This window comes from Trichoplusia ni, chromosome 19 (assembly GCF_003590095.1).
Source record: "Trichoplusia ni isolate ovarian cell line Hi5 chromosome 19, tn1, whole genome shotgun sequence".
Taxonomy (NCBI): Eukaryota; Metazoa; Arthropoda; class Insecta; order Lepidoptera; family Noctuidae; genus Trichoplusia; species Trichoplusia ni.
This window is the reverse complement of record NC_039496.1, coordinates 4542222-4557766: the sequence shown is the minus strand read 5'-3', so window position 1 is coordinate 4557766 and position 15545 is coordinate 4542222. Positions and strand designations below refer to the sequence as shown.

The following is a 15545-nucleotide window of genomic DNA, read 5'->3' as shown; positions in this document are numbered from 1 at the left end:
TTTTGTAAATAATAGATAGATGAGTTAATTGAACATGAATGCTTGTTTTATTTTTATCTTTTACCCAACCTATTATTAAGTTACACTCGCACAAACGATTATGCGATTTTTATGAAAATCGCTCAAATGACTGTATAGAGATAACATTTAGCTTTAATAAATCACGCAGCAAACTTCCTGAACAAAGGACTAAATATAGAATAACAAAAAATGTTTAATCCAATAACTTATAAAAGGTTACGTAAAAGAGTTTATCAAATAAAGGAAAGTGAATAAAACACGAGAAGTTTCTAACAATTACGTATATTAAAAATAGCGGTAAGAAAATTACATCAAAAACAATTGTCATACAACCGTCATCAATAAATACTATGTATTTATAAATTACACACAAGAGTTTTTACTAACGAACTTGTTGCTCTGAGAATCTAAACTTTAACATTTTAATATGAAGACAAAACTTTAAGTAACGATGGGCGAGTGAAACCTTACATTTAAAACAAAAGCTGTGAAGCTATTATAATAGTACTTATTAACATTGTACAGCTAACAACTCATACTTGAATATATAATTTCATTTCATGGTGACAATTGCTTACTTTTCAAACCAAAAGATCATTAGGACAGTTATCAATTCATTGAAAACGCATAGTATACTATGAAATCTATACTAATATATAAACCTGAAGAGTTTGTTTGTTTGTTTGAACGCGCTAATCTCAGGAACTACTGGTCCAAATTGAAAAATTCTTTTTGTGTTGAGTAGACAATTAATCGAGGCAGGCTTTAGGCTATAAACCATCACGCTGCGACTGATAGGAGCGAAGATACAATGGAAAATGTGAAAAAAAACAGGACGGGTATAAATCATAACTTACATCTTCTTCTACCCACGGGAACGAAGTCGCGGGCAACAGCTAGTATTTACATAACTAGGAAAATTTGTGAGTGAAATGTTCAAACCTTCACCACAGGGCCCCGATTCTGCTATTTACAACGGCCGATGAATGAATGGCAGTTGGATTAAATTTGAAATTATTCCTATACTATTAAGCATTTTGCCACTACAATAATTGGAAGTTAATTGTATTGAACTTGAGTGTACCGTCCCATACTGAATTTCCAATTACTGTGTAGAAAAATTATTAAGAGAATACGAAAATTGACATTTTTAGCCAAATTTCATTCATTCATCGGCCATTGTAAATAGCAGAATTGGGGCCCAGGTAAGTTAGTAATGCATGCGGTGAATGGAAATATTGAATTAGAGCTTCCATTCTTTCATGGTTTGTCTCGAGTATTTTCACATTAAATATACTAATGTAATTGGGACCAATGTCAATGTCACTTTCTTCGATTCATTTGGACAAATTGAAAACTGTGCTTTAATTGAATGGACTTAAAAATATTATTCTCCGAAGTTTTTATATACTTTTCCATATCAATGTTTGATCATATGAATGATATAAGCATAAAATTCAAAGAAGAAAATTATGTTTGTAAATGATTATTTCTGATGATAAATGAAGAAGACAATGAGGATTGATTAAAGTTTCAGATTGTAATGAGTGAAACTTAAACATCTTGTGTTTTTAGTATTTGGTGATCATGTACGTAGGTATAGCAAAATAATATAAATAATTATGTGCACGCACTCGTTCCTCAACACACAAAACCTATTTAACACAATTTTCTACAAAAATATTAACATTAAATGTATTTTAAAAATATATGTAAGTACCTATACACAGCACACCAATTAACGTAATATCGCATGGTACAATTGATATTAATGTAAATTACATACAAATACATTTATTACGAGTTTTATAAACAGTACGAGTATTACAGTAAAGTATCTAAAATAAGCCTTATGACGTCATTGGTCTGACGTCAAACGCTGTTATTAATACCTTATGGCGACAACGATTGAGAAATGCGACCTTTTTAAGTATTTTTATGTGACGTTCGTGACATTCCATACGTTGCGTTATGATTGTGGAGTGGAATGGAAGTGAAGTCGTGATCACAAGTATTTTGGTGCTAATAATAGAATTTTCTAAGTAGCTTTTTTATTTTTAAAGTATTTATTAATTTAATATTGTAAAAACACACCTCGACTCAAGAACAAGTAATTGTGGATTACATAAATCTGGGATAGGTGTGGTGTAGTGACCTAAATCACTCGATTATAATACGTCTAGTGAAACGTGTAAAATGGTAGATAAGTTTTTGCAATGATAACATGGGAACATGTAACGATTTATAAATTGCAGATACAGTATGAAAAACAAAAGATGGTATAATATTCCATCGTTAGAAAATATTTTGGCCATGGAGTATTAATATTAAAATCTGATAAGGTACACGATAACACTTCAATGTATTAATCAAATTACGGTTTTTTCATTCAAGTGCGAGTCGGACTCCGAGGGCTCCGAACAAATGGGCGAATAAAATTGTCACCCATCAAATATATGTCCGTAATTTCGTTACCTTTATTTCGTTTTTGTTGTTATAACAGCTAAATTGGCTAGCAGCCCTCGCTTCTCCAGTAGCTTGCATCTTCCTTAGCTAAAAGCTCTCAGATATACTATAAAATTAAGTAGTTTATTTCCAAATACCTTTTCCATTCAAATTTAACTAGCCAAAACTCGCTCAAACGACTTGACAGATTCATGAAACGAAAAAACTGTACGAACATTATTCTTCTGCCTTACTTTTGATGGTTTGTCTTCATTACCACATACATCTTACTACACAAAAAAGCTATTTGTTTTTGGACAGCGTCCTCTGCTTCTCGGCGTGTTGTACCAGTTGCTTGTCGGTGGCCAGCCCCTTCCTGGCGCGCACCGAGTCCATGTAGGCCTTCGCCCGGTTCACGCCGTCCCACTTCTCTCCCCAGTGGAGGTATTCCTCCTCAGTGCGAGGCTTCCAGAATGGATCGATGTCTATCACCTGGAAATATGTATTTTGGTATAAGTTTTATGTGTATTATTTTGGAGGTTCAGAAGTTTGGTATGAACCGTGTCTAGTAACACCTACCAACGAGTGCGTTTAGCACCATTTATTTGAATAATCCCAAATGTTAGTAATAAATAGTTATGACCAGTATTAATAATATTAATTACTGTAGGTAATTCGATTAAGTTTATTTTGTAGGCGTATTTTTAATTATCCAAACTATTTCTAAAACAAAACATGCTGACTCAATATGTAAACTAAAACGTTATGAAAAGACCATTAATTTATCAAAAACAACGAATTCGAGACATATTATAATTACTCATAACATGTTAAGTAATTCACCACTACTACATTTATTTTGGAAATTGTTCAAATAAATCGAAAATCCAAAACCAATTTAAACAATAAAACAACACAAACCTCCCAATGACTGAACAACATTTGCGGCGCGGCGAGACCCGACGTATGCGTCCTTAACTCTACTGCAAACTTGAAGCTCTCAGCCACCGGCATCAGGGCTTGTACCCTAAAGGACGCCGAGCCACTCTGCAGGTCACTGCCGACCACGCGGCCGCCGCGACGACCCAGCGCCGCGTATAACTTGCCTGAAAACAATGGAAATAGATTAGATAATCATTAATTAATTTGTGTCTGGAGCGGAGGATCCGGCGGAATTGTATGATAGATAACAAGATACATCGAAACATGAGAAGATTATTTAGTTCTCTGGACATTAAATATTCGCATCTGGAATGGCCGACTTCAGCCGGAAAACGTGGTGATCAATTCTCAATCTTCTATTTGGAAAGAGAATTTCGCTAAGCATTAGTACTGGAGTTGGAATCAAATTTAGACTAATTACTTTATAAAAAAAAGTGGTACCTATTTATGGAAAGTATGTATTTAATCATATATATTCTTATTAGAAGGAGTAATTATTCACATCAGTTAACTTATAAAGTAGTCGTCGCTTATTTATAAACTTGTTTACAGTTGACAACCTCCCAGTGACCCAGTCTTTAGAGCAATGCGACTATTTACATATCCTGTCGCAGAGGTGAGATTTTATTGTTGGAGTGGTCTTATTGAATTTGTTCGTTAGTGCCTTAAACTCGTTGGCAATGAAAAAGTATCCGCGAGTGGTTTGGAAGCCTAAAAAGTGTTCGGTATTTACAAAAAGTTCGCTGCGATGTCACGAAGCCCGGGGTCGTTTGACAAATATTCAGTGGTCAACAGCCTAGAAAAATTCCTTGCTTCTTACAGATTCGACGCGGCCATTTTGAGATGAAAGGGGGACTTCCGGTCACGGGCGTGCATCCGGTCCAATTGGTCACGTCCGCGAGGCATCTTGGCCACTACACGTCGTATTTGTCAAGTAAATAAGGGAGCTTTTTGTAGACATACGAGCCGGCCGAGCAACGCTAAGAATGTTAACGAAAAAATAATATCATATTGTAACGGGAAACACACTACAATAATTGCCAGCAGCCCGGAATCTGAGCGCTGAGGTTGTTCATAAAAACAAACGAATTTTGTTAGTGTACGCGTGATTGGAATGTTAGGCTTGTGTCACACTGTTCACGTGTGTAGGTACTTATCAATTGAACGGTTAAATTTGTTTAATCATGAGCTGCTGATTATTATAATTTTTAAGAGATGTGGATAAAGCTTAAAATTTTGCTAGATCAGCTCAGGAATTCAAGTTTTTACAGGTGTTGTTGTTAATTGTGTCAATAATTTTTACTTGTTGCTATCATCTCTACTACTTATGATCACGAGATCTACTGAACTGCGTAAACAAGAGATCAATCTTTTTGGAGGTCTTAACACCAGTGTTACGTATAACTCAGTTAATTTCTGGTGTTGTAGTAACCGCAGCGTGCACGCATCTTGGCTACAATTCTCCAAAGTATCGCGTAATAGCGATATCGACGTAACCGAAGGCTTGCAATTGGACGCGCCCGAGAGGAGGCCATTTCCTGTGGTTTTCATTCAGTAAATAATAATTATACTTTATGAATGGTTCAACGTGGAGTCGAGCCATTGCTATGAGAAAGTTATTTTTGTAAGAACGCCATGCGAGTTCAATGATATTGTGAAATTATGTGGCAAAGAAAATATTGGTTAATACTCGTGAATGGAATTACTCGGTTTGTTTAGCGGAAGCTTGTAGTAAACCATTCAATAGCGGCTTTTATAATTTCAACAAAATTAATGTACCTACCTTTTATTTCAAAAACAGTAGGTATAAAATATGAGTTTATAGTTACGAGTTTGCAAGAAGAAGTTTTTAAAATTGTCGATTGCGTCTGGATATGAACTTACACCAAAGTTAAAATTTCGACACGAAACCAATAATAGTTAACGGACCCAAAAAACCCTTGTCAAATACCCTATATAAGCAGGTAATACGAAAATGTCTTATTAGATACAATAGAATATCATGTCAAGGTTGACATAAACTTTACAAAGCTCATAGAAAACACCAGCCACTAGACGATTCGATAATACGGTTCGATTACACAAGTTGTAGCCGCGATGTATCCGCGTTAGCAGCATCATGAACGGTTATGCGATGCCATATAATAAGACGCGGACCGTTGTGGCCCATATCCCTATATCCTATATCCGTTAGTAACGGAGATGTGGAGGACATCCGTCAGTGGGAGCAGAACTTACTCGCTCAGCTTCATGTGTGATATGCAAGTAGGTTTTAACTAAGATTTTTGTATGTGCTAGTATCTATGTAAAAGATACTTAGTGAATTATTAAAAAAACGACTCTTGCACAGGAATTTAATCCTTGTGTCGCGGAGGGTTTCACAAAGGTACAAATCACGTGCACAACACCCAGACTCAGAACAAGCATTCGTGGATGGCACAAATGCTTGAACCACGCGGAGATCGAACCCGCGACACGCGCACAGTGGGTTTGGCGGTGACCCCAACCACTCGGCTATCCTTGCAGCCAATATATTAACGATGAAGGAAAAAGTCGCCAGTTTGTAGTGAGCTAGTGGTGATCAATGCTCAAACCTCCCCTACATATAAAGAGGCCTGAGCCCAGCACTGAGGCGTAAATAGGCTGGTAAATCCTTTTCTATAACTTCAGAGAATCAAAGATTATCGTATTCATATTTTCACCAGAAATCTTGAAAACGGATCAGATAATTATTATAATTAATTCATTGAACAATGTAAAGCAGTCATGTTAATGATGAGCTTAATATGCGAGCTGTATTGTAAGCGGTTACCATGCTACTGTGCAAGATATACATCAGACTGAAAGTATAACGAATGGTTTGATTTAAGCTAATTATCTATATTTGAATTACTTATGCAGTTAGTGACAAAAATTATGACGGAAAGCTCATTGTTGCTAAGGTTCATTGCTACTTCTTGAACTAAGAGTCAGAGAGACATTCAAAACGCAATCCGTTTACTAAGGCACCGCTGTCTGTACGTCTGTCACCAGGCTGTTTATTATAAACTGTGAAACTTTTCACTGATGATGAAATTCTATTAGCGCTATAACAACGAATAACGAAACTCGGGTGTGCGACTCGCAATTAAGCCCTAATTGTTATAAGTACAAAAATAAAACACGCCATTAATAATAAGTACATTATAAAAATGACAGTTACTAGTAACAATCAAAATTGTCCTAATACACATCATACCTACAACATACGCACACATCACAGTCGTGTACCACGCGTCGTTTACCATTTTCCCACGACACACGGATGTAACGGCGGCAAAACAACTATCATAACCAATTTAGTTAACTATGTGTATTGGTATGTGTACGGCGTTTTAATTGGACGCACTTAAATAATTCGTGGATTGTTTATAAAACGTATTTGTGGAATGATTGGATTCTTAAAACGTTTACGCGAAATTGAAAGTTGTTTTAAAATTTTGAATTTATTTTCCTTTGTCGTTTAGGCTTTGCGTTCTATGTAGGTATGGATTTTTATTTACGATGTGACTATTACAATTTTTTTTTTAATTACCTAAATACTCCACTAACGAAACGGTAAAGCAAAAAAATCTTAAGAAAACCTATATTCTAAATATTGAAATCTGAAATCGCAACCCGCAGTGAGATAGCGAGCGTGGTGATGCTGGAAACCTTCCCTATACGGGAAGAGGCCTGTGCCCAGCAGTGGGACGTATATATCCTGGTATTAATTAATATTTTCCATTTCCTTAATGACACTTGCTTAGAATTGTATTTTACTCGAGCAGCTAGCAACGTGAAAATTAAGAATGTTACAAACGAGTTTTTATACTACAAACATTTTAGAACAATTGACGCTAGTTTGAATAGACTTAAAAATGCTGATGAGTACAAAAGTGCGATGGTATATTTTTTCTGCAGGCCGTGCATCGTCCCACGTCTTTCGCTGGTAACACGCATAATGTGCATAATTATTATATTATTTTGTTAAACGTGACCGATGTACAGACGAAAGTTTAATTATAAAACTGGTCACATATTCAATTTAAGTCCGGTCGAATTAAAATTACATGGGCTGAGTTATAAGTTGTTTTATTTTCTTTTCAGTTAATAATACCGTAATCGTAACTTATGCACGTCTTTTTTTAGTTTTAGTTAGTTGTCATAGCGGCAATAGAAAAACCGCATCTAAAAATATTTCAACTGCTATGAACGGTCAAACAGACTGACTGCGGAGTCTCAGTAATAGAGTTCGCTTGTTTCTCTTTGTGTTAGGAACACAACCAACTGCCTCAGTACCAAATAAAATATACTCTGGAAAGTTTGTCAACTTGTTCATTTTCAATAAGAGCATGCCAGATTATCACATCGCAGTGTTCCCGAAATACTTTATTCAATTCGATTCGACATGCAACAACCGCTGTTTCCTATATATTCACGTTTCTTTCAGCTCAACACATTCACATGAATAATTATTTATTCTCGCTACAATTACTTGTATACTAATCAATTAAATAGCTCTCACTAATCACGGGCCTCTATTAGTTCCCGAAGGTGATAAAAGATATGGTCCCATTCCCGCTGCGCAAGCGCTGACCGTCAAACATTCACACAAAAACTGAACGCCAGTAATCACAGAGCAGAGATAACTTAATAAACCTTTTAAAAGGAATATTATGTATCTTTTTACTACTGTTGTAAGGTGCCTGGATCGATTAGAAAGAAGTTTTTATTTAAATGCGTGGTATAAGGAGGTATGTGACATAAAAGTATTTATTGTGGGGTGTTTAATGAATATCTTTTTAGTCATAACTTTTGATAAGGAATACCAGACGAATTGAAAATCTCATTCGACGGTTGAATTGAGAACATTTTTGAAGTCGATTAAAGCATATTTTTGTGAAAAAAAACAAGAAATATCTGAACAACTTCAGATGATTTGTCTCTCTCTATAAATACTCAAAACACTCAAAAACAGAGAATTTTATGATCGAGCATCGACCCTCAAATATCGCAAAGTATTTTCCGGCGGTAGTAATTTCTAAATTGTCGGTAAGTTTTTTCTTCCTCAAGATGTACTCAACTCTTATTGTTTGGTCATGCAATTATAATGGCTTGGCAAAAACTTGGCACCCGCAACTCGCGTTAAAAACACCGTAGATTCCATCAAATCGGAAACTCAGATCGCTGAAGCGTAATTTGTCACCGGCCACGTCTGTAGGGTTGGCACGAACCTTCTTCTTAAAATAAAACACCTTTATAGAACTGTTATCCTTACTTTTACGAGGAAGTAATTAAGAGTCAGCGTGGTTGATTACCTTGATAGCATTAACTTATGGACTAATTCTAAATTTGAGTCATAAAATATGACTAATTAGTTCGCGTGTCTAGATAAGTTTATACAAAATAATTTATCAAGTTAACTGACCTATAGAACATTTAACTAATTAGTGGAAACAAAAACGAATAACACGCTTCCATTATTCGTTTAAGTGCAAATCAATGATGACAATCTCGACCGTAGCAGCCGCGGGCGGCCGGCGGCCGTAACTTCGTACTAAACGAAGGGCAACCCTATTGAGTGGAGGTAAAAAGCCGATCCATGTTGGACTGGCATTACTCGGCCGACATAACATTTTTACTCGCTTCCTGCCGACGACTTCCCGTCACGATAACGCATAACATAAGAACAAATTAAATCCGATCGGATGTCGGAGGATATTCGATAATGACAACTCTGCCCTTTCCGTTTAAAAGTAAGAGTCGAACGAGCGATAGAGGCGCCGCGTGCGAGGCACTGACTTAGAACTTAGATGCCATACCCTTAAGTACGGACTTATTGTGCTAATATGTTTGAAAATTGAATATCGAATATTTGTAAAATATGTATATGTATGTTCAAAATATATTTACCTATAAGTTATGATGTTTGGTAGTGGTCATGTTTAAAGATGTCTCTTAATCACGAACTTACCGCCATGGCGACAGATGTCTAATTTTAAAAATGTCCACGAGCATGTAGAAATTTCAGGAGCTGCAAAGTTTGTCTACCGACTTCAAAATGAGAAAGTTCTCAATTCGACCTTTTTTGCATTTTTGTTACCTCAGAACTTCCGAGTGAATAAACCGATTTCGTTGATTATTTTTTAATTTAACGTTTAATATCTTGGTAGTTATTTCAAGTCGGCCTTTGTTGTTAAAACAATATTATTTCATGCAAAACCTATAGACACATACAGTCATAAATAACAATCTAGTTTTAGAACACTCAAGCGCCGAGTACCGTTTATAAGTACATTGTTTTTTGTAGAGGGATGTTAAAAAATTGATGCAAAGCTTTTCCCAGGCGCTGTGAAGATGTCACTAGCATGCCGCTAACAACTTATTTTCTCGCTACACCTGTCGCTTCCTCAGTTCATTGAGGTAACGTGTTCAATGGGTTCGTGTATAGGCCAAGTGTACTGATTAGTAGGACTTATGAATATTGTAGGTTTTACTGCAAAAGGATTTGTTTCGAGACGTCCGCAGAGAGACGAAAATGCAATAATGATTTTCGAAGATATCTTAAAATAGTAGAAAAGTGCAATCTTATCTACTAATTGTACATGAATATGGTTTAAAAATAAAATAAAAGGGATTTACAGACAAAACCGATGCAAGAAAATAGAATGTTGGAATTTCGCCCGTTTCTCGCTTTGCTTGTCAGCAATGCACTATGAAGCTACTTTTCCGATTTCAATCAAATTTGCACACCGTATGCGGTTCAATCAGAACAGGACAGAATCACATCCAAAGTGAGTACTTATCTTTTTGCTACCGAACTGCTCTATTACACCTGACTCCATAAGTCCCTGGTGTCCAGCTAATTAACGCCAACATACCCGTCTTACTCAGACTTGTTTGTTCACTCGCAAATGCATGAAAATGTAAATCGCTTTGTGAATATGCATTGCCTCGATTAGATTTCTTGAATGGATTTCGGAAATCTTAAATTAAAGCGACATTACATTAAGCGCCCACGGCGGTTCTAATTACAGAGTCAAACTTCAACTGTCTTTGGTTAAATGCGTATAAGGAATCGGCAATTTATGTTTAAAAAAAATGTTTGCTTCTGAATTCGTTTTAGTCAAGTACTTAAGAGATATTTTTTGTGAATTTAAATTACGAAATTTAGCTTCACTGTTTGTTAGTTGTGTCTTAGGTTCTTGGAAACAATTTAGGTAACCTGGATTTAGTATTGCATTCATATTGAATTCGTCTCGCATTTATATCGTTGCAAACCCGCAGATAGCAAGCGTGGTGATCAATACTCATTCCTCCTATAACATATATTGCGAAGAAGCCATCGCTCAGCATTTTAAGAGCAGCTTAAATTATAATGAGAATACTCCAAAATTTGCAATGAAATGTAATTTTTAATAGCCAAAGAGATTTCCCCTTATTAAGTTAACCCCGTAGGAGTGGAAACCTCGTTATAAAAACATATCTAGCAAAGGCATTCCATTCACAAATCGTTTCAAAACACTTCCTTTAACGAAGCCTTCGGTGTCTTATATACAGGTTGTATAACTATTTAAACTTTTAGAAATTCGCCTGATAAGTGTTAATTCAGCATTAATCAACGCGATAAAATAAAATATTGATCAAATTTTAAAACAATGGTTACTTCAGTTTTCATATTGATGGTTATCATATCGGATTTAATTAACCTAAACGTTATCCAGATCGATTGCGCTTTGTTGGTTTTAGTGTCTTAAACTTAACGTCAAAGTCACTTTAAGGGTTAAAAAGAATTCAATTCATGTCATTACACTGAGTATATTTGTTTATTAGCTTTGAACCTATGTTACCTACCTATATTAGATGTTTTTTTACAGTTACATAATCCTTGTTTAATTTTGTTTCACACCCTGTAGATCAACTAATAATTACTTCAATACCTATAGGCGTATTGGTTTCCTAATGGAGTTCACAAGCAGTAACCAGCTGCCAATTAAATTATAATCGTTTGGAAGTCGTGAGTCAGTGTGTTTAGTCAGATATGTCACGCATACGGCTATAAGTTTTAATCGGCCTCCTTATATGAACCTGCTATATATAGTTAAGTAGAGCAGAGTGGGACGTAGGCTGTGATGCTTGTGGACAGTTGGAATTAAAACTATAGTGATGTTCTCGCTTGATTCGTAGTGTTGGAGTCTGACATAATAAGTCTGTGACTATCAATAAATATTTTTTTTAATTTATCGCTTTAAACTGATAATGATATAGTCGTTTGTTTTGCGAGAATTATTAAGTGCAGTTGGAATTAAAAAAACTAGCTTTTCACATGACTGAGTTCTAGTCTTATTTTTGGGTATTTATCGCTTCTTAAATTGTTTCCTTCGATTGATCGTCATTTCTTGTGCGAGAATTATGAAGCACAGTTGGAATTAAAACAATATTGAAGGTCCACGTGACTGTTTTAGAGTCTGATATGACAAAACTTTGGATATTTAACGTTTCTTAAATTGTCACTGTTGATTGATTGATCGTCGTCTATTTTTATAGATTTTTACATTCATTGGGTTTCTGTCCTATGAACTATGTAGCATCTAGTAATAAATAATAGCCTATCGCTTTTCTTATGGCATTAATATAATGAAGGAAAAACAGCAAAAGTTGTAGTTAATGATTGAAAACAACAAGACTTCCAATGCCTAATCGTCTAATCCCAAACTGTATCAATCAAGTTTTTTTACTTCATATAAATAAAGATACCAACAAAATAAAACAAACATCGTAAACTGATTCTGTCAACAGTATGTACAAACATATAACCAAGGTTTACTCAAAGTATTTAAGTATCCATATACGTCAGCAGTAAAGGAAACAGTGGGCTTCGAGTGGGTCGGATTGAACCCACTACCCTGCATGTGGGTAGGTGTAAACAAATTACATAACATCGTTACGAAAGGTATTGAGGTACTTGTGGAGGCATGAGCCTTGCGGTTTCGTTGCGTCTCTACTTATTAATATCATACAGTTTTCATGACGTAACTAAACAACTCAAAAAAGTTAAGTTTAAATAACAATCATTTAAGTTTTGAAATTTAAGTTTTTAAATATTTATCTATTTAAAGCTTAATTGTTACTAAATAATGTTAAAAAAAGAACTTTACAATCGCTTTCAAATAAAAGTTACTGATACAAATTTGATGATTTTTTATGGGACCAAGTGACAGTCACACAAATACTTATCCTACGCGGGTATCGAACCCGCACTGTGGGTTTGGCGTTCTAACCTCAACGACTCGGCTATCCGTGCAGTCAATAAAAATATAATTAACAAAATCGGTTCATCCAGTCCTAGTTCTGACGTAAAAGCCTAAAAAAACAAACGAATTCAGAATGATTTTTGAAGTCGGTTGATAATACCGAAATTTACATTATCATTATGTGTTTTGAAAAGTTTAAGTTTAAAAAGCACGTGTAATATTTAACTTCAAATATTCATCGCGATTCTATTTAATCTTTAATTTCAAGTTCAGGTGTTGTATTCCCAGAATTTATACGCGTATAATACGAGTAACTAGATAAAGACAAATACAATACACGTTTATCGCGCAAAGTTGTTCGTAACTTAGGGATGTCCAAAAACTCCAAGTCTACCAACAAAGTATTTCTGTCTTTACGATTTCGTAATAAATAACTACACGTTTTATCATGTCGTAAACAAGTAGTGTATCAAATAAATCGGAGTTTATTTTGGAACAAATTACCATGACTGACGTCAAAGCAATTGAAACCCACTGCAGCGTTCACAAAATTAAGTAGTTATCAAAATTATGATATCCATGCAAGGGAGAAAAAATAGCAAAATAAGGTCATTAGGCTTGATTACATATTGTGGGGTTTAGAGGGTTGGAGAGAGGACGATGGTGGCTGGAGGCCGCGCGTGGGCGTGCATGACTGGTGCACGTGTAAGTCGAGGTCGCCGGGACTTACACGCGCAAGGGGACCGACATATATCACGGACAAATAGCGAGACAGTGGAAAGCGGAAAATAGAAATCTCCACAAGGAAGAGGAAATATTATAAATACTCATATTGTTCTGTCAGTATTTATCAAGTTGGTTAAGTGAAAAAATCGGAAATAAAGTTTGGGAAAATCAAAGATTTTTTTTGGGTTTTAGTAAACAGATGTCAAAATGTGATGGATTTTTTTTAATTTGTTATGAATAATTTTTGAAAATAGTCTATTTTCTGAAAATAGTTTTTCGCAGTTAAATGTAGCATGGATACAGATTCGTTAATTACGGTGGAACCCAGCCTTCTTGCCTTTACATAAGCTTGGTCTAGTCTAGATTTACATATATCAATCCTAAGATACAATTTATGGCTCTGCCATTCTATTAGAAATTGTATTTCCCCAATGAAGACCAAAAACACTGTTTTCGTTATTAATCAAAATACAGTTCAAATATGAGTTAATGGATATTCAGGAGAGGATATCCCAGGTTTAGTTAAACAAGGCACCCTATTATTATGTTTGAGTTTAAAGTTAAGCATCGCGTGATCCCGCCATCTATAATTATTGAAAGTTTTTACGAGCCTTTTAAGACTTACCAACTAGTTAATGAGCTTAGTTTTGCTACATAATTAAAGTAAGGTAGGTACTATCATTTTCGTGTTCCTAATATCGCGTTCTTTTCATCAAGATACGTATGACAGGTTGAAAGTTAATATTTTGCGGCACGAAGCGTTGTTCCGTGACTCGGCGGGAATAAAGAAAAGTTATGGCCGACGTTGTAGTCGAGAAGGAAATTTTCTACAAGTGATATTTCATGCCTTTGTTCGTATTGTTTTTAGGAAAGTTGCGAGGCATGTTTATTTGGGGATTATGCTTTTGAGTTACTACTATGGCCCTGTAGGTAATGTCCTTTGTGTCGTTTTGGCTAAGCTTTCCATGCTGCAATTGTTGAATTGCTGAAGTAAAGTCACATAAAAGCAAATCAAAATAGTTTTGTACCTTAATTTAGTAAAAGAAATAATTTTAAAATGAACACTTTTAATAATTCTACAAATAAAAGGAAAATAATAAGTAAAAAAAAATGAGTGTAATTCAAAATTTCAAGTAAACAGCACGTGGATCTATTGTTATCAGCAAAACATGTTAAACAAGGACTTCGACCGTATAAAAAAAACCCTCGAAACTTAACCGGATCTCTCACTTTTAAGTAAAGAACAAAACCTATCTTATTAAAAGGGAATATTCTGAGACAACAAAGGCTGCGGTAGGGCTGCCAGTTGACTTAAATTACGTTACAAGGAATTTAAAAAATCTGTAAATGCACATAAAAAGTATATTTATCTCAAACCATACTATTTTTCTCTACATAAAAGAAAATGAAACTAGGAGTTTTGTTTGCGCACAGTCAAATTTATTAGAAAAACGAGATAATATGTATGTAAGACATTTTTTTCAACGATCGTTAAATACTTTAAGTATGTGCATATTATTTAACTTAATATCAAAGAGTAAAAACCTAAAAAACACGAATGAATAAAAAGAAATCTGATTTGAATAATCATTGACAACCCTAGCGTTGGTTGCGCGTGCCACCACTTTATACCTGTCCCTCTTCCACTTGAAGGTGCAAAAAATGCTGACCACTCATATTGAAGTGGCTGCTTAGATATGCATTGTCTAGCAGAGGTACTACACAATACAAGAGGCGACGTCGTGCCAAACCCGCAGCGCGCAACCCTTGCTACGTGACTTCGAATAGTGGACACTTATTTGGGGTTTTATCTCGATTTAAAAGTATAGGGTAACCGTTTTCTTGAAAATAATGAAATTTGAGAAGGAGGTTTTAGTTGTCATTTTGTCTGTTTGCTTTTCTGATGTTGACCGAGTACGGCTTGATTTTTTAAGTCTTATGCTTAACTTGACTTACTTTTCACGAAACAATTAGTTGTTTCGTGAAGTTTGGAACGTCATTATAAAAAAATCGTACTTGTAATCAATCGGTTAAATTTACGACGACAAGGTCGACACATTTCTAAAAGTTAATTTTGTTTTAATTAATGCTCTTATCAAGTTCAGATCAAAATACATTTGACAGAATAAAAAACTA

The 15545-nt window shown here is 35.1% G+C and overlaps 1 protein-coding gene across 1 annotated transcript in view; it reads right to left on the bottom strand.

Moving 5' to 3' along the window:
• Positions 1–1300: 1300 nt before the first annotated feature.
• LOC113503609 (elongation factor-like GTPase 1) overlaps positions 1301–15545 on the bottom strand; it is a 116480-nt gene continuing 102235 nt past the window's right edge. The window contains exons 10-11 of the mRNA XM_026885658.1: positions 3388–3572; positions 1301–2958 (exon numbers count right to left, since the gene is read on the bottom strand). Of these exons, the coding sequence (XP_026741459.1) occupies positions 2770–2958; positions 3388–3572 (374 nt within the window). The 3' untranslated portion in view covers positions 1301–2769. The remainder of the gene's footprint in view (positions 2959–3387; positions 3573–15545) is intronic.